Genomic DNA, 18,411 nt, shown 5'->3' with positions numbered 1-18,411 from the left:
GTCTCTGCCGCACGCCTCGATCATGGGGCCCGAAACTTGCTTTGGGTTTAGGGGGGATGTGGTGTGTCGCCGGGCTCCAGTCTATCCGGTCTTCGTGGCTGCTCGCGGTAACGCCATTCTCTGTCCTAGACTTTAGGGATGCGGTTCGTGTCTGTTTAGTAGGGTTTAGGGTTCGAGGTGCAGCGCGGGCGGGGCAATCTGGAGAGCCATCGGGGGCGCGGGCGACCCCTGTCGAGGTGGCGCGGTGTTTGCGGGGGCGAGCGTGCCTGCGAGAGTGGTGCAGCGGACAGCTCTCTTCGTGCTCACCGGAGAACGACGGGTTCCGCTCCATCGGTTGTGTGCGCTCGATCTTCGTCCGCGCCGTCGCCGGCGACTTGGGCGCGATCGCCTTCTCGGCGGCTGGCGTCGAGCCGGTATGCCTGCCGTCTCCACGAAGAGATTCCACCCGAGAGTGCACGGGGCAGCGCTCGCTGACCAGGGTCTCTGCCTCAGGGCGGCTCTCCAGAGAGCCCGGAAAGCTGGTCACTGACGAGATGTTAATCAGGTTTGTGGCGGCAGCCGGCCCTCCTGCACAGTCCGCATCCAGTGGAGTCTCACATGGCGTTGCATATTCTGCATCGACCTCCTGCGTCGGAGTCACCCAGTCTGGCCTCGCGCGCCCCCGCGAACGCGGTCGAGGAGCCGGACGGGGGCTGCGCGCCCTTGGGGCCCGGTCGGTTGCTGGCCTCCGTCGACCCGATTGAACAGGCGAGACACGCCCGCGACTCGGTCGCAGGTTTCCTTCCTCATCACCTGAATTACGAGCGTTTAGTCCCGTTCCTGCTCCCCGAGCTGTCTCAGTGACGCTGGTGCTGCAGCTCGGACTGCACGCAGGACTGTCGCTCCCTGAAGGGCCGCTGGCGTTCCCCTCTGAGTGACTGTATCCACACCTGCTGCAGGACATAAACAGCTCTGCGGCGGAGGATGACGCTGCAGAAGGGCCCTCGAGGAGCTGCGCCCGCGCCGCAGCCGAAGAGCAGGGGCTGTCCCCGCAGCTCCTGCACGCTTGGGGCAGACAGGGCCTGGCCGCCCAGCTGTCTCCCCAAATCGAGGAGTCTGCATTCCGTTCAAACGCCGACAGGGTGCGAGGCGCCTCGCTGCTTCTCCTTGTTCGTGCTGGACAGAGCGTTTGCTCCTGGTCGGATTCGATTTCATACCAGCTGCCGCTCGCGCTTTCGCGTAGTCGACTTGGAGGGCCTCGCTCACCTCGGGTTCGCCTTTGCGCACGACTGGGGCGTTTACTGATCGCAGGCATCCTCCCATGACAGCGATTGGCTTGAGCGTGTCTGCCTGTGCAGCCTTGTTGACGCTGCGGCGACCTGGGGAGCGATGCAAGGGGCCGCGGCGAAATCGAGGCTGTTGGACTAGAGAGAGCGAGGAGAGCCTGCTGATGCATTCGGAGGAGCGTCCGCTTCTCCGCTCCTGTACACGTTTGCGGCGGCGAAAAGACCGAGACAGTTGGTGACCCAAATGGAGCTAACGGATGGCTTGTGAACACCGATACCATCGCCTGTGCGGCTGACCGAACGAGATCCAGTTCGCGAGGGTCGCCTTGCTCGCCGGACGACCGGCCGTCGTCAGAAGACGCCGAGCTGCCGTGCGCATCATCGCACCAGCGGCATCGGCTGCCCCCCTCGCCGTTGCTGCTGGTGCAACTTCGCACGCCTTCCTCTCCCCCCGGAGTCTGCATCTCGCAAAGACTATATCGACGGTTTCCTCCCCTCCTCGGCGCTCAGTCTGGATGGACGGCTGCCTGCGCGGGAACAGCCGATCGACGGGCAGCCGGCATCCATCGAGGTGTGGCCGCACAGGAGGGATTGGCGAGGGACTGGCGGCGGTATCACAAACTTTTTTAGAAGGCGGGCTAGGTCCGGTTGCTCCCACTTACGAGGGGTTAGGAGGTTGGCTGGGCGTGCCAGCCACAGAAACTTACAGCGTGGACAGTATGTGTCACCCTGAGGCTCGTGGTAGGGCTGCATACGACTACCGTGGAGGGACATGAAGACTGGCGAAGGAGCATGACTGACAAAATAATGAAGAAAGCTGTTGCTTCGGTGCTCATGGCTTTGTAGTCCCTTTAGCGATAGCAAGACTTTAAAAGCAATCGAAGGGATGCCCCTGTAGGCCGTGTGCGGCTCTCTCTATTAAAACTAACAATTTTTCCTACACGCACGGTTCATGTGTAAGTGTTCGAGCTGCTTCGTGAATATAGTGCTAGGGCTTTCTGTCTGGAGTTTAGGCGGGTCTAGTTCCACAGCGTGAGGGGACTAAGCGGTGAACAGAGTCTCCAGCGGTGGAGACCGGAAGTGCTTCCGTGTCTCCTGCAGCTTCCCGCTGGCTTTGCTGCATTTGCAACGAGTTCGCGGGACTTCCGAATGCTTGTGGTAGCCCAACCATTAGCGTGGAGGGGTCCCACACATCTACGGTGAGTCAACTCCGGCTAACACGACTTTGCTCGAGCACTGCCATGCAGTTGTGTCGCCTGTTCACCTCTGCTCTAACCGTTGTACAGCGTGTGTCATTCACCACAGAACGCAAAAACACAAGTGGCCATACGTACGTAGTCTGTAGCACCAATGTGTGTCGTTGTTCCAGTGGCATGCATACATGCATGCGCGCAGAAAATCCTTTTCAGCTACAGCAGAACCCTGGACGAAAGGGCCCGGGTAGCGGTGGCTCACACTTTATTTGCCATCCTGTCACATGATAGACTTCTTAGTGCTAGATGAGAGCTGCGAGTATCCGTAGATGTGCTCATGGGTAGTGTCTCGGCACACATGTATTTAACGGCCTAGTGCTCTTTCGGCGGCATTGGCACACGCTTTTGTATTGCGTATCACAGCTTGTGAGGTAGTGCGGCGTAAAACAGGGTACTTATGCAATATTTGTTCTGTATCCTCATGTGAGTAAAATGTACCTGGCGTCTCCTGGTTAAGAAGAAAACGGCGGCAACTGCACATTAGCCTAAGTCGTCCTGTCGTCCGAAAAGAGCGAGCCTCGATTGTGACAGTATGCTCTATGGTGAAATCTAAGGAAGTTAAGCACATGCAGTTTTGGAAGTCATGCTAGCTCGAGCCGCGTAACGAGAGCGTAGTATTGACGACAAGGAAAGGGCCGATCCCAGGCGCGCGTTCGAACGGACAGATTGTGACTAGTGTGGAACCAAGTAATCTTTCGAATTCCAGGAATCGTGTCCAGGTCGGCAACTGGGCTGCGTATGAAATAAGGTGCTTGCAATCTGTATTTCTTGCGGATGTACATTACTGTTTTGCCCGCAATGCTCTCTGGCTCGATGACGTGTAGCGCTACTATGCCATGCTGTTGCACTGCTACGTAATCACCAGAGAGTCTACGCAAAAGTAGTCCCGGCACAACAAACACCACATCCAAGTCGGCTGCGATGTGAACTAACGACCCTAGCTCGCATAGTCCGTATTTTTAGAGCGGAGGGCCTAGGTGGCGTTGGCGACTAGAGGCGCCGCTAGGGCTCAAGTCGGTGTCCGCATAAGAACGGATATAGGAAAGGGAGATTCATTAGACTGCATTCCAAGTGACCCGTACTAAGAGGCTGTCTGGCAGAGCTGTCGCAGCAAAGCCCAGCCGTTTTGCCTGTTCCAATACGGAGGGAGACCCAGCGGTCAAGAGGGCACAAAATTCAATCGCTGGCTCATGAAGCCGAGGAGGACACTTTCTAGGGTCAAAGACAGGTAAGGAAAGCTCAAAAACAGTGTGACGTCGCTCGACTTTCTCCCGCCAAAACCTTCTTGTCTTGTTCTGTGTGTACCGTTCAAACAGTGATTGCAAGCTAACGTTCTTCTCGAGGTTGCACAGTCGGCCTTCGACAGGAAACACCGTCGTCAGTGTGTTGTCCCCAAGTGATGCAGATGGCTCCAATCGCATCTTGCCTGATTCATCAACGATTCGTATTTTCTCGCCACGCGTCGGAGTCACTTGGAACCGCCGAAAGGCTCCTTTGAAAAGATCTGGTGGAACGATGTACTCAAGCAGCCGTGGGTGAGAATAGCCTGTTTGTGAACTCCTCATTTCCTCCTTCTGCCCCTTCATGTACGGTAGCTCGTCACCCTCGCGCAGTTCCAGCGTCGTGCCGTTGCGGACGTCTGCATGCCACCCTAGACAGCAGAATACCGCCAATTGAAGCAGCTTGAATACTCTCGCCATCGGAAAGTTCGCGGAAAAATATGACCGGGGCGTAGGGCCGCATTCCTCTTTGTGAATATCTTTTTTGGTGAGACTCCTCTCCGCTTGGAACTGTCAGCATACACTGGAACCCGCTCACTGCACAGGGTGTTGAGCAATAAACTGATCTCTACAGCAGTTCGTTGGTAAGGCACTGACACCCCTTCGCATTATGCATTCTACGCCTAAACGAAGGAAGGATAATTGTGGGGAGGTCGTATTTCTGAGGCGTACGAGGAAGCCCGCTGTATCTTGCACGGCACCGGGAATTTGCTGCTGGACGAAACGGCCCATCGAAGCCCACGCATTTATCGGGGGATGTGCAGCATCCGCTGTGTCCGCGATGTGCATTATATCGCGCCGTGTCGAGTGGCTAGATAAGTACATTCGGTTTGTCAACATGCACCCGAACACGGGAATGCCTCGCTGGGTTGAAGAAACACCAGGCTTCTATACGGTCGAAGCCAGGGATGCTAAACCCTAAACCCTTCTCACGCCCCCGACACGGGTAGCAGAGATAGAACACCACACACCACCGGTGGGCAGCCAAGCCGACTGTTAAGTCCTGCCTGTTTTCCAGCTCGTATAGCAGTTGATCAGATCTCAAGTCGATATGGCTGCGAAACGTTACAGAGGAGCCGCCCGGCCTGCTGGCCACCTTGCTTTCAAGCGACCAGAGCAGATGACATTGTGCGAGATTCTGATTGACCGTGCACCATTGGCTGCGTTACTAAAAGAGTTTGTCTCACGCATCGCACGCTATGTGGGATGTCTCCTCTATAAGTTCAAAACTCAGCAGAGAAGGTGCAAATCGTTTCTCCGAAATTCCTTTAACTGCATGCGGGCCCCTCAGGCGGCGCACGCGTCGAGTAGGCTCCTGCCTGCCGTAGGGATACCGGCCGAAGAAACCAGCGTAACCTTTGTCATTACAGTAGGCTGCGTGAAGCAATACTCTGAGGCCCCGTGATGTGTTGATGCGTTCCAACTGAGGGTTCCGGAGGATCGTGTTAAATCCTGTGTTCACACGAACACCACAGAGGCGGCAACATGCAACGATATATCATATGACTGGCTTAGGGAAGTTACTCTCACGCGGGGGGAGGGGGGGATGGTCTGAGTTTCTTCTTATGAGAGTGTGAATACACGTACGCTTTTCTCTTGGGAAGCGTCCTACCGATCCCGAATGCAGCCACCCTCTGCGCTCGTGTGACGGAGGACTGTGCGGATCTGCTAGGACCCTCCGGAATATCTGCCCATATAGCACGCCCGGACTGAAGGCTGTGTTGGCTAGGAAGGCCGGTGCACTTCCATTTCGAACGGATTCGTGAAACAAACCAGTCGGTACATGCGAAAAAGATAGGCCTCGTTCTTTATTGGACAGCGGGTAGACACGAATTCGAGAACGGCGCCCTGTGGCGGCACCTCGAAGCAAACTCGGAAAAATTATCGTGTGGACGGCTGATGCAGTTATGCTTTGCCGGCAAGCGGTTGGCTGTCGTTATCAGATATAAAAAAGCCAAGAACGGTGCCATACAAATACAGAAAGCAGCATCGGCAGAATTCCGAATGATAATCTGGCACTCTAAAGCGATCGAAGCACGCATCATACTCACATACGGATACACTACATGCACTCCGTTACACGGCTACAAACGCATCCCACGACTGCGCGTGCTCGCAGAATACAAGACCTCCGCTCGTGCCCGTAGAGGAAAATCCCGCAGTTCGCTCAGGAACAAGAGTCGGCCGCGTGACCCGAAGAAGCGTGACGGCACAAATCAAGAAACGGTTTACGGCACAACCCACTGGTATTCGCTGCCGCTCTGGCGCTCCTTGCGGCACCGAGAGGAATTGAAGAGGGTGTTTCACCGATTGTCTCTGATTAGATTCTTCCGACTGAGTAATCCGTGTGACGAGTTCTTCGTGAGTGAGTAGAACAACGCACGGAAGTGTCAAACGAGGTCCGACCGCCGCTGCCTCAGCCTCATTGCCCCGCATCCTCTCTTATTCCCTTCCTCGTCTTCACTTCTGCTCTGCTCGCGCCGCTTCGCGCATACCTCCAAATTAGTATTGCCTGGCCATGCCGTCAAACAAAGCACTCATGCGCGTGCTGAGATCCTTCTCAACCTGATAAGAAAACTGCACCGCTCGCTCATCGCCGCTCTTGACTCGCATGTTCCTCACACACACAAACTGGTGCACAAACCTGGCATTCTTTTCTGTCGTGCGCGCGTTCTCTTGTCCGCGCTTTAGCTTTGTCAGCCCGTGCTACGCCTTGCCGCCCTTGGCATGACTCTCTTCGGTTTTACTCTTCTTTTCGACCATCTCGGCCTCTGCCTCAAAAACAGACCCGTACCACTTGGCGAGCTGGCTCTCCAGGCTTTGCCACGCTTCCTCCAAGTCGTCGTTAGTAAGGTAGAAGTCAAAGTGGAGCTGGGTCGACAGCTCCAGTTCCTTTTTCGCTGCCGCCAGTCTCTTTCTAATCTGAGACGCAAACACACCGCACAACCCCTGCTATGATTCACACATGGCCCACAGTACCGCGACCAGCCGGTCACATACAGCTAGTAACGGATAAATAAATATGTTCATATATATAGAGTGCACAGATAGAAAAAGGTATTGGTAGATAATGCAGGCTTTGAGGCACAATGATGGGGACAGCCGCCCCGAATATGGGCTTCGTCACGCCTTCGGCAAGTATGCATGCGAAGCTGAACCTACGTTCGAATGCAACCAAGTCACAGCCCACGGTAGTGAGCTTGGCAGTAGTCTAACACGCGGTCACATGCATCTATATAGAGAAGCAAACATTTTGTAACGGATATAGACAGAGCAACCCGGGTTGATCTCAACTCTCACAAGACCTGGAAGTCGCCGAGTGCCTTCTATGCACGGCAACGCGGAAAAGATGCGCCGCCGCTGGATGCGTATAGAGAGTGCGTACGATTAGATGAAGACAGGGCTGCATCCGAGTAGATATTAATATACACGAGCACACACGCCCTTAGGCAGCAAGACACGATCTCAGACCTTGCGTCGCGCGCCTAGCTCACACAGACCACGAGGAGGCGCTGGCCGCTTGAGAGCCACCCCCAGTTCACGCAGAAAACAGGGCAAGTTCCAAACATCCACGTGGTATCGAAGCGCGAGAGACTAGACGGTGAAGACTCACATGCTCCTCTTTTTCTGTGTGGCGACCTCGGAGGCGAGCCTCGAGCTCCTCCAGAGAAGGCGGCCGGATGAACACAAAGTAGGCCTGGCGAGCCAGGGGCGTCTGCTGCAGCTGCATGACCCCAGCCATATCGATCTCCAGGACGCAGATGCGTCCGGTGCGCCTGAAAACAAAATTCAGGGGAACGTCTGAACCGTTTGCCGTAAAGCAACACCGCAGCGAAGGAAGGACTTTATCCCCGAGAAAAATAATCCTAGAAAAAACATGCGCACCCAGGCCCAGGACGCGTCACGCAGCGTCGGCAGTCAGCGGCGGACCGATCGCCGAAGGGTGATGTTGTTCTACCCGCCACGACACTCCCCCTGCACCATGTGCCGCTCTTGGAAGCAGAGGAGCTGCGGATCTCTTTTCGCGGAAACCGACAACCGCACGCGCGAGCCCCGCGAAGATTAGGACGTCTGGCGAGAACGAGACGCAAATAAGGTCTTACCTGACGTTGTCAACGGCGTTGAAGGACGTGCCGTAGTAGTTTCCAGAGAACTCCGCAGTCTCGATGAACTGCCCCTGATTCTTCAACTCCTCAAATTGCTCGCGAGTGCAGAAAAAGTACTCCTTCCCATACGACTCGCCGGGCCGCGGCTGCCGCGAGGTGTGGCTCACCGAGAAGCCAAAGGCCTGAAATAAACGAAAGACACAGCTGAGGCCAGAAGTTAGGATTGAACTGGGGCGCGCCACCAGACCGCGCCGCGGCCTCCACAAGGCAGAAACGCAGCAACCGAAATCACTGCCTTCCCCCCGTCTGGCTTTTTTTCGTCTGCAAGCGACGTCGCGATCCGTCTGAACTCATCGACATGCTCCTCCCTCCACGCGCCAGTCTACTGCTGACTGCTTCTCCGCCCCCTCTTCTCCGCATGCGCTCCCTCGCGTCATGATAGTCTTCTTTCCTCTCCCTCTGTGGCCGCTCTCCGTGCCCGCCTCGAGCAGGTCTCTCGGGTGCTGCGGCGGCGGAGCTGCTTCTCGCAGAAAACCTGCTGCGTTCCTCCGCGAAGGCGCTGCAGCCAATCGACTGCGAAGCAGACCCCGAGACACGCGCACGGTTCCTCTCTCCCTTGCTCTCCGGTGGCGCGGTCCACCCTCTGGCGGGTGTTTTCTTTGTCTCCGCCTACCTCAGGCCACGTTGAGAAAATTCTCTTCACGAGAGTGCCCTTTCCGACCCCGCTGGGTCCGACAATGACGAGGACCGGGGGTGCGTCGTTGGAGAGAAGGCGCTTCGGCGAGGCGCCCGCATCCGCCTTGTCAGCCGCTGCCAGGGCGTCTCTTCCCTGCGCCTCGACGTCGCCCTTCGCGGGCTTTGCCGCAGCGGGCTCAGGCTGCGCGTCGTCGCTCTTCTGCGCGACCGCGGCTTCTTTCACGGCCTGAGCGTTTCTGCACTCGTCCCCGTGTGGTCGTTTGCCGGCGTCTTTATCGCTCGCGGAGGCGGCGTCTCCGCCGTTGGTGCCGCAGCCAGCCACCGGAGATGAGGCGGAGGCCGCGGAGGCGGGCAGCAGCTCTGTGGCTGTCGTCCGCTCTTCTTCTTCCCCGCGCGCAGCGACCGGCATGTCCTTCTTCGGAGAAACGCACTTCCCCCGAGCTCCCGAGGCTGCGGAAAGCATTCTCGCGGGCGACCCAAACGAAACAGCAGGGAGGACGGCAGAGAGAGACAACGGGGGGACGCGCGCGGCAGCGGGACGAGCGCAAGAGGAAAACCGAAAACAGGCAGAGGCAGCGGCTGAAGAACGAGGAAAGCTGCCGGGAGACAGAGACAGCGAAGGAGAACTCGGCAAGGCAGGAGACAGCGGCCGAGCAAGAGAAAAAGACGGGGGGTGCGAAGAACCCGCAGTGCGAGGCGGAAGAAGTCCGCCTATGCTTTGTTTCTCGCGAACACGACTCTTTTCTAAAACTTCCGCTACGAACACGAGCCTGAGACGCATACTGAAGTGTCTGAAGGCCCACGAAGAGAGAGCTTACACCGCGAAAGCGAAGGAGACGGCAGCGAAACCGAGTTGGTGAAGCATCACAACAATCGACGCACGCACCCGAACCGAGAGGGGGTTGGCAGCAGTCAGCGAGGGAAACCCGCCGCACGGCCGCGAGACGATGCAGCGAGGCGCGAAGTGCGGAAACCAGGTGAAGGCGGAATGCCGTCTCAACTGTTTTGCATCTGGGTCAGGAAAAGAGAACGAAGCGCGAGGCGCCACGCTTCGAAAACGGTGAAGAACTGCGAGAAGTCGTGGAGAGTCGAGTGTTGACGGCAGGCCCAGGGCTGGAGCGGTTTTCTCGCGGAGAGAAGACGCGAAGCACCCATGCGTTCTGAAGCGGACACAGTGTATGTGTGCGTTTAGCAGAGAGAAACGAGCAAGAGGTGAATCCTTTCCTCGGGATTCGGCCTCGATTTGCCTTTCTTCTGCGTTTCTCTTTGTTAGCTGGGCGTGCGCGTGTGCACTGGCCTCACGCGTTCAAGCGTTCACGCGTCAGCACAGGGAACCAGCAGAATGCCACGGCGAACGCGCCCGAACCACGATCAGAAATGAAAACACCGAGAAGAAACGCCTCTTTTTCACCATCTCGTTTAGTAGAACGGCGAGAAACGAAGCCAGGTTGGTGGGTTCGTCCCTCCTTAACCCAACCCCCGCTCGAGAGATGCTCTTACTCCACTCACCCCGAGAGCTCTTCGCGATTCGGCTTGTATTCGGACGATGTCGTAAAGAGAGCCGAACGCGTGCAGCGGGAAAATGAACAAAAAGGTGAGAGCCTCGTTTACGTGCCGGATGGATTTCTCGAGTGGCGTCTGGTGGCGAAGTCATGTAGCTCCAACCTCCTGAATCGATTTTTTTCCCTACTTTGTCGCCTCGAGACATGGCTGAATGGATTCATCTCTGCTGACATTGCGTATCTCCGCGCAGGATCTTTCGCCTGTCCCCGCCTGAGATTGTGCCTGTCCTCAATTGTCTCCTGTTCTTCGTCGTTTTCCTTCTTTTCGCGGCCATTCTTCTTTGCGTGCTTGCTCTATCTCCATGCTACTTCTCCGCCTTCGCGTGTTCTCCAGCCGGTACCTCGTTTTCTGCGCTGTTAAAGCACTTTCGTAATAGCTTCCTTTTCCTCGCCGGTGTCACTACAGTGCAACAGCTGCTGCCCCGACGCCGACAGCACCTGGCATCCACGCGCGTGCGCCAGGCACTTTTTGCCAGTTTTTCTCTCCTCGTCCCTGTGTTGGTTTCAATGACTCACGAAAGACGCAGCGGAGGAAAACAGGAGGCGGGATTCCCTCACTTCTGTGAGCGAGGCTCCGCCGGAGCGTGCGGAAGAAAGAATCAGTTGCGGGACATGTAAGAATCTTTTGCCCCGGGGGAGCAGAAGATTCTTTGTGAAAGGAAAGACCAGAAGCAGGGAACGAGTACGCAGTTTTAGCATGAATCCAACAGGATAGAAACGGGCGAGTCTCTCCATGTGGTCTTCCGCGCAATTTTCGGCGAATATCTGGTGTTGACTCGTCGCAGAACCATCGTGAATTCGAGAATGGAAAAGGGGCGAACCCGCTTGCCGCAGAGAACGCTGAGAGAAGGAAGGACGTGAGAGGACGCCGACCGGAGGAGCGAAGGCAGAGATTTGTAGGCGTGAGACCCAGGACCTCAGAGAGCGGAAGTATCAAACAACTCGAGGGCGGCTGTGGAGAAATGAGACACGCGAGGCGGCGGAGGGCTGCAACGGCGTTTCAAACCCGCCGCCTCTGTCGAGGGCTGTCCGGCGAGACTCCGTCTACTCTCTTGCCCTCGAATTTCTCCGCGGCGTCTCTTTTTTAACGTCTTTGAGGGGCTGAAAGTGATCTGCACAGAGGCGCAGCGTCATGCCTCGTTGGCGCATCGTACACATTTTTAGGTGTAGCCAATTCCGTGTATAAATGTAGATGCGCACTCCTGGCTGCGCAAGGTACGCTTCCCCGTGAACGCATGCTCCGCATGCGATCGGTCTCCCCCTGTGCTGGGAGCACGCTTTCAAAAGGGTCGCTTTTCTTCAGGACTGCCGGGGCCGGCAGACGCTTTAGGAAGTCCTCCGGGATGTTTCAGGCTTCTTTCTGAATTCCCACGCTTCTTCCGCTTCGTCTTCGCCGCGTCGTGCTCGCCGACGCTCGCGGCTGTCCCCACGGGTCAGCTGTGCGACTCTCTATGCTTCGTCTGTTCGTTGGCTTCTCTTCACTTTCCCCCACGCGTCGTCTTTCCTTCACAGCCGCAGTTTCCCTCCTCTCTCTGCTGAAGCTTCTCTCCCTCTCTGAAGCCTCGGTTTCTGCCGTGTCAGCTGAGGTGTATGTACACCTGTCTTGCATGTCGCAGCGCGTGGCCCCGGTGCTGTCTGCTCTCTTTCGGCGTCTCTAACTTTTCCTCTTTCGGCGTCTCTAACTTTTCCTCTTTCGGCGTCTCTAACTTTTCGACACACACCATGGCAGACGCAGGTTCCGGTGCCCTCCCCGCGCGGGCCGCATGCCTCCCTTCTGCGCCTCTGCTTTCGCGGTCTCACTCCGTCGTTTCCTCCGCTCCTGTGTCTCCTTCCGCCGATCCTCGTGCGCGTCCCCTCGGTCGTGGCGCGCGGGAGAGACTTGAAGCTTCCGCGCCGCTGGGATCCTCGTTTCGTTTTGCGCCCTCTCGCCCTCCGGCTCCTCTCTTGTCTCCTCATCGCGGCGTTTCCTCCTCTGGGTCGTCTCCGGATTCGTGTCTCTCCGCGGCCTCGCAGAACGCGGGAGATGAGCAGGGCCATTTCGCGCGGAGCGCGGCCACTTTTCGTTCGTTTTCTTTTTTAGCAGAGGCGCGTGCGGGCCTCTCTGCTTCCCGGAGCTCTCCTCTGTTCAGTCTTCGCCTGTCTCCTTCCCTCGGCTCGTCTGCGAACTCTAAAAGCGGAACTACTTTCCTGTCCTTCGGCCGGCGCCGGCGCGGTCTCGCAGGCGCCGGCCCTCCCGTGGGCGGCTCCAGAGCGACCGCACTGCGTCTTCTTCTTCTGTTTGCTCTCCTTGCCGTCGCCGGCAGCGTCGTTCACCCTGCTCAAGCGGCTGCCGCTTCTTCGCGGGGTGACGCGTCGGCCGCGCCTGCTGAGGCAAGCGCGCCGGGCGCTCCGGAGAGGAGAGATGAAGGCAGCCAGGAGGAGGCTTTTCCGCAGGCGGCAGGCGTCGTGCCTGCGCCTGGCGTGAAGGCGAAAGACCTGCCGATGAGCGGACCGCCGCTCGACCCGCTGGGGCTTCCAGTGAGGGAGAAAGTTTTTCGCGCGCGGCTCTATGGAAGCATGTTTAGCTACGCCTACTACTTTCTGGACATCCTCGTCGGGACTCCTCCGCAACGCTCCTCCGTCATCCTCGACACCGGCAGCTCGCTCCTCGCGTTCCCCTGCGTCGGTAAGCCAATCGCGCTTCCGGTCAACTGCTGTATTATCTATAGATCAATATATACATATCTATGTGTGTATATGTGCATGTATATATATACATACATATGTAAGCGTGATTGTGTGGGCGCGTACGTGAAGTGCTCTGGCGCTGCATCTAACTTCGGTGGCCTGTGCCGTACATCTAGATAGATAGATAGGTATAGATAGATGGATAAATACACAGACAGATAGGTATGCGTATCTATGAATGCACATGTAGGGGCGGATTTTGCATGCAGCTGCATGTGTTGCCCCTGTAGCAACCCGTCTTTTTTGGCGGCGTCTGTGGTCTCTCTCGCTCGCTCTGCGTCACCTTCAGTTTTACAGGGCGCTCTCGCTCGAGTGGGTGTCTGTACACCGGGGAACGTTGGGGTGTGGCGTTTCGCGCCGTGTCTCCTTTCTCGGTGTGTTTTTCCTCACAGGGTGCTCGGAGTGCGGAGTTCACTTAGATCCGGCGATGGACACAAGTCGCAGCATGACGGGAGAGTGGATTGACTGCAAAGAAGAAGAAAGGTGCTTCGGCACGTGCAGTGGAAACTCGATGTTCGGAGCTCTGGCCGGGCTCAGCAACTCGAGGCGGTGTGTGTACACCCAGACGTACAGTGAAGGCAGCGCCATTCGCGGCATTTATTTCTCAGACGTCGTTGCCCTTGGCGAAGTTGAACAGAAAAACCCTCCTGTCCGATACGATTTTGTCGGTAAGACAGAAAAAACTCTTCTTTAACTCGCCGCAGCCTTTTTTCTGGCGCCCGTGTTGCTCTTGAAGTGGGCATGGTGAAGCTCGTGATGGAAGCGTGGCTCCGCATTGGTAGTCGCCTCGGAGGCCCTCTGCTGCGGCGGCCGACGCAGCAGAGGGTCGGTGTTGCGGAGGAAACGAGACGTTGCCTTCTCTCGTGGCTCTCTCATGCTCGCTTTTTCGGTCAACTCTTCCTCAGCAAATTCTCTAAAGAGAATAGGGGAAACCGGGTTATATGTCGTGTTAAACATTCCGCAGGAGTCGAGAGTCTCGCTGACTCTGCGTGCAGCTCACTCACGCAGCGTGTGACACCGACTTCGTTGTCTGTTCCGCCGCTGCTATACATGAAATTCCCACCCAGGTCCTGAGTTGATTCGATATTCCGTGAGTCTGCGCCTGTTCAGGTTGTCACGTTCAAGAGACGAATTTGTTTGTGACGCAACGGGCCGCCGGGATTTTTGGAATTTCTTTCCCGAAGGGTCATCGACAGCCCACGCTCCTCGACGTGATGTTCAGCCACTCGGGCCTTGTTGACAAAAAAATGTTTTCCGTCTGCATTTCAGGTGAGACAGAGGGGGCAGGAGAGAGGTAAGTGGGGGGGGACGGGGAGGAGGGGAGCGCGGAGGCGTGTACGCGGAGGGAGACAGGACTCCCAAGGCGGGGAGCAGAAGCGACTGAGGAGGCGCACGAGGCGTCCTCGCGCCGACGGCGCTCCTTTGAATCTGTCTCTGCGTATGTGCAGAGGATGGCGGTTTGCTGACTGTGGGGGGCTACGAGCCCACGCTGTTGGTGGCGCCGCCGGCAGAGGCGCCGGCTTCTCCAGCCGACGAGGCGTTTCGGCCAGTGCCTGCGCCCGCGAAGCGCGAGGCGGTCGCGGGGCGGCAGATCTCCGCGGAGGAGGCTGGCACGTCGCCGCATCACGCGTCGCTGCTCACCTGGACAAACATCATTTCCCACTCCACCTACCGCGTGCCGCTCGCGCGCATGGAGATCGAGGGCGTCGTCCTCGGCGACGGCCAAGAGACCTTCGGAAACACGATGGTCGACTCGGGTGAGGCTCAGAAGCAACAGGTCACGCCCCCTTCGCCTCCACCTCTGCGCAGCGAGACTCCTCCAGGGGTCGCAACACCCCCGTGGAAGTCTCAGTTGTCCGCCGTTTCAACGCGCAGATGCAGTCCGGAGACAGCCAACGACCCTCAAGGGGGGGACGAAAGAGGCGGGGGGGTAGCCTAGGGTAGCCGAGCGTGGGTTTTACCCCTCGAGGAAGAAGTCGCTAGGCCTGGGTCTACGAATGGGTGATCAACGGGGAGATTGAGATACTTCCAGCGGCCGGCAGAGACCCCGATCTGCATGTAGATCAGCACTCAGCCCACCTGGATTCGCGTGGAGTTCAGTACCCCGTTGCCGCTGAGCTGTTGCATCTGCGTGTGTTTTTCCTCGGGTGCGTGGCGTCTGCAGGGACGACGTATTCCTACTTTCCTCCGTCTGTCTTTGCGCGGTGGCGGTCGTTTCTGAGTCGATTCTGCACGCCCGAGCTCTTCTGCGAGCGCGAGCGCGACGGCCGGCCGTGTTGGCGGGTCTCGCCGGGGACTGATCTCATTTCGACCTTTCCGCCGATCAAGGTTTCCTTCGGCGACGACAAAAACTCGCAAGTCTGGTGGTGGCCCCAGGGCTACCTGTACCGCCGCACTGGAGGGTGCGTCTCCATCTGTCTTTATTCACTTTGGCTGCATGCGCCTAGCGAAGGAGGAACCTGCATACAAATACATACGTAGTTACATATATATGTGTATTTTTATATATCCGCTGTCGCAAGCTTGTCTGACGTTCTTGTGTGGCTCTCAGATGCCGCTGCCTCGACACGGCAGTGTCGAGGCAGCGGCATGAAGGGCCTCGCCATGCGCTGTGCGTTTATATCCCTATATAAATGGATATATATATACGTGTTTGTATGTATACGTGTATATGTATGTATTGCACTTACGCCTGTATCTGGAGGCGTCTGTATTCGCATGCGCGAGCCGCGTGGGCCTGCCGAGGGCAAGTCTTGCGGAGATGTGTGGGGGGTGAATGCCTGGGGGTGGGTTCGTTCGACAGCGGTGACTTGCCCGCCGGGAGCATCCAGGTTTTTCGTGGCGTCCGCGCCCCTCGGACTTCCGCCGCAACCGCTTTGTGTCTCGCTGGTGTCTCTGCGGTCTGTCAGCTACTTCTGCGACGGCCTGGACGACAACCGGATCGGCGCGAGTGTGTTGGGGCTCTCTTTCTTCAAAAACAAGCAAGTCTTGTTCGACAGAGAGCAGGATCGTGTCGGGTTCGCGGCGGCAACCTGCCCGTCGTTCTTCCTCGATCAGCGCCCGCCGGGGCCCGGCGGAGGTGAGACGCGCAGACAGACTGAGCGGAGCCGCGCGCTCCAGCCAGATATTGTAACTTTGGAAACTCTGCTGCGAAACTCTGCGCGCGCCTAATCGGCAGGTGTGCAGAGAAAGGGGGAGAGAGGCGCCTGCTTCGCCGTCGTGCTTCCGCGTGCGCGGCTGAGCGGCCTGCGCTCCCACGCGCCGCAGAGAGGTCGACCGCAGGCGCAGGAGAGAGGGGACCCGCGGCGGCGCATGCAGAGACGACGAGCGCGAGCATCCAGTGAAAAGTAAAGGAAGAAGTGCTAGGCATGCTGTGAATTCGCTGTGTGGCTGTGTGCAGAGGAGCCTGGATTGCCACGCGCAGCCCCCTTCACTATGGCACCTTTGCCGGTGCCGGTAAGTGAGGCAGACTTGTGCACGCGTCAAGACGACGGCAAAGCGGAGGAGAGAGGATGTGTTTCCGGTGTGTCGCGGAATGTAGATGTATTTTTGCACAAATGTATGGCAATTAATGTATTCAAAGTGGACTCATATAAATTTACTTAATTTAGTAGCTTTGTATCTATTTAATTTATATTTACGTGTAATGCAGAACGGCTTTTGCGATCTCTTCGCGTCGCATTCTAGTTGCTCATGTGTGTGCCTGCGAGGTAGCTTGTGCGGCGTCTGCCTCGCTTGTGGCTTTCTGACTCTCCTTTGTTAGAGACTCTCGGTTTCCTTCGAGTTGGTTCACTGTCGAGTGTCGCTCTCGCATTGCTTTTTTCTGCATGCAGAAGCCAGAGATCCGAGGTGGAGTCCCCGTGACTGGCGGAAAGCCGCCGAGCCGTCGGCCGGAGTTCACACCCACTCGTAAGCGTCTCGTTGTTTTCATTCGTCTTTTGTTGGCATCGTTGTCTGTGAGACGATTTAGGGTTGAGGGTTGGGGAGCTCCTTACAGGGAGGGAGGGAGACGCTGAAGCGCATCCGAAGACAGGTTGTGGAGTATATCTGCCGTTTGCCTTTTCAGAGGATTTTTCTTTAGTCAAGTCCGTGGGCATACGTTCGGTGCAGTGTGAGCGGACGGTTTTTTTTTTTCTGCGATGCTGCGCGCAGAACTCTGGATCCTGGTGTGCCTCGTCGTGGTCGCCATCGTCATCGCGATGGTGTTCATTCTGCTCCACACTGTCAAGAGCTCCGCCAGAGGCTCGACAGTTGTACCCCAGCCCTCGCCTTCGCTTCCTTCTTTGCGCTTGCCGCTTCCGGCGGAGTCAAAGGCCTCCGCGGCGCGGTTCGTGCGCGGCCTCCGCGCGAGCGCACTCGAAAAAGCCAGCCAGAAGGTGTACGTACAGCCCGCGCAGCGGTATCGAGACGTTGGATCCGCGAGGCCCCACACTGCAGAAGTATACTACGACGGTGAGAAGAGAACCCCGCCGGAGGAAGCGAAAGGGGGGGAAGGAACGCGAAACACGCGCAGGGACGACTAGGGGCGCGGGGGGAAGTGCCGCCGCGGAACGGGAGCAGAGAGAGAGTACGAGCGACCCAGAGAGGCTGGGGAGCGCAGCTTTGATGTCGAGACAGGCTGTCGATGAGAGGCGTTGATTGGGAAAGAAGAATTATGCTGCCTCGCGGCGCTTGTGACAGAGTTGTCGAGTGAGCATGCGCGTCGGGGGTTTAGGGTTCTCTTTTCAGCGATCACAAGTCGTCCTTTGTTAGTTGACCGGCCGTGGCGGAGAGGCCATGGGGAGAATTTGGGCTTTCTGCTCTCGCGTTGCCCGCGGCGCGAGGGAGTCTCAGGAATCGACGTTGAAAACGCTAGAGGCGGCAGAGGGCCTCGGGACGTGTGTTTGTTGCTTTTAAAGGCGAAGCAAAAGTTGGGGTGTGATTCCGAATGCATCAAGTTCTCTTGACGGTGTGTTTTCAGCCGACGAGGACCGCTTCACTGGCGAAGACGGCGGTGACTTTTTCATCGACGACGCAGAGCTGCCTGAAGGTCACGGCGAGGTCTGCGAGCCTGCACCCGTGTCGTTTTCGCGCGACGCCGCCCGCCGCCCAGCGCGCGCGGATCTTCGCGACTTTCCTCTTCGAGACGAAGAAGAAGAGTGGCGATCGACGTCCTGAGAGCCGGCGTCGCAGTCAGGCCGGGATGCGCATCTCGCTGTGTGGCGGGCAGCTGCTCACCGCTGACAGCCTGTGCCTTCGCGTAGACGCGGGTGAGAGGGGACCGGCAAAGTCCGCGCAGGTGCTGTGAGCCGCTCTCAGCAACCAACAAAGAAGAGAAAGAGCTGCAGACTGCAAACAGGCGAGCGGCCCGTGAAAGAGCGAGGCCGCGGCGTTAGGCGTCTCACGGCAGAAGGCGGAGGAGGCCTCGCCACCGGTGCAGGAGGGGCGGCGGCAGCGCGCGGAACGCGACGTCTGCGAGCTGCAGGCGGTTGCGCGGGGATGTGGCGCAGTTCGAGGGGCTGGAGCGTCGAGTTGTGCCGCAC

General features: G+C 57.6%; 4 protein-coding genes across 4 annotated transcripts; 1 reads left to right on the top strand and 3 right to left on the bottom strand.

Moving 5' to 3' along the window:
* Positions 1-165: 165 nt before the first annotated feature.
* Positions 166-1,729, bottom strand: BESB_046280 (uncharacterized protein; the record flags this gene model as incomplete). The annotated part of the gene is made up of 2 exons (XM_029363079.1): positions 166-266; positions 307-1,729. 2 exons carry the CDS (start codon positions 1,727-1,729, stop codon positions 166-168), a joined length of 1,524 nt encoding a protein of 507 aa, XP_029220445.1.
* Positions 1,730-3,573: 1,844 nt separating this feature from the next.
* BESB_046270 (uncharacterized protein) lies at positions 3,574-4,218 on the bottom strand (the record flags this gene model as incomplete). The annotated part of the gene is made up of 1 exon (XM_029363078.1): positions 3,574-4,218. One exon carries the CDS (start codon positions 4,216-4,218, stop codon positions 3,574-3,576), a length of 645 nt encoding a protein of 214 aa, XP_029220444.1.
* A 2,286-nt stretch (positions 4,219-6,504) lies between these two features.
* On the bottom strand, positions 6,505-9,063 carry BESB_046260 (guanylate kinase family protein; the record flags this gene model as incomplete). Its single annotated transcript, XM_029363077.1, has 4 exons — positions 6,505-6,720; positions 7,412-7,574; positions 7,902-8,086; positions 8,578-9,063. The coding sequence occupies 4 exons, from the start codon at positions 9,061-9,063 to the stop codon at positions 6,505-6,507; spliced, it is 1,050 nt and encodes a 349-aa protein (XP_029220443.1).
* A 2,821-nt stretch (positions 9,064-11,884) lies between these two features.
* Positions 11,885-18,046, top strand: BESB_046250 (aspartyl protease ASP5; the record flags this gene model as incomplete). The annotated part of the gene is made up of 10 exons (XM_029363076.1): positions 11,885-12,827; positions 13,282-13,557; positions 14,000-14,158; positions 14,338-14,646; positions 15,054-15,291; positions 15,799-15,968; positions 16,290-16,349; positions 16,730-16,798; positions 17,042-17,341; positions 17,850-18,046. The coding sequence occupies 10 exons, from the start codon at positions 11,885-11,887 to the stop codon at positions 18,044-18,046; spliced, it is 2,721 nt and encodes a 906-aa protein (XP_029220442.1).
* Between the last annotated feature and the right edge of the window lie 365 nt (positions 18,047-18,411).

The sequence above is a fragment of the Besnoitia besnoiti genome, chromosome III (assembly GCF_002563875.1).
Source record: "Besnoitia besnoiti strain Bb-Ger1 chromosome III, whole genome shotgun sequence".
Lineage (NCBI taxonomy): Eukaryota > Apicomplexa > Conoidasida > Eucoccidiorida > Sarcocystidae > Besnoitia > Besnoitia besnoiti.
Note: the sequence above shows the minus strand (reverse complement) of the source record. Positions and strands in the feature narration are given on the sequence as shown.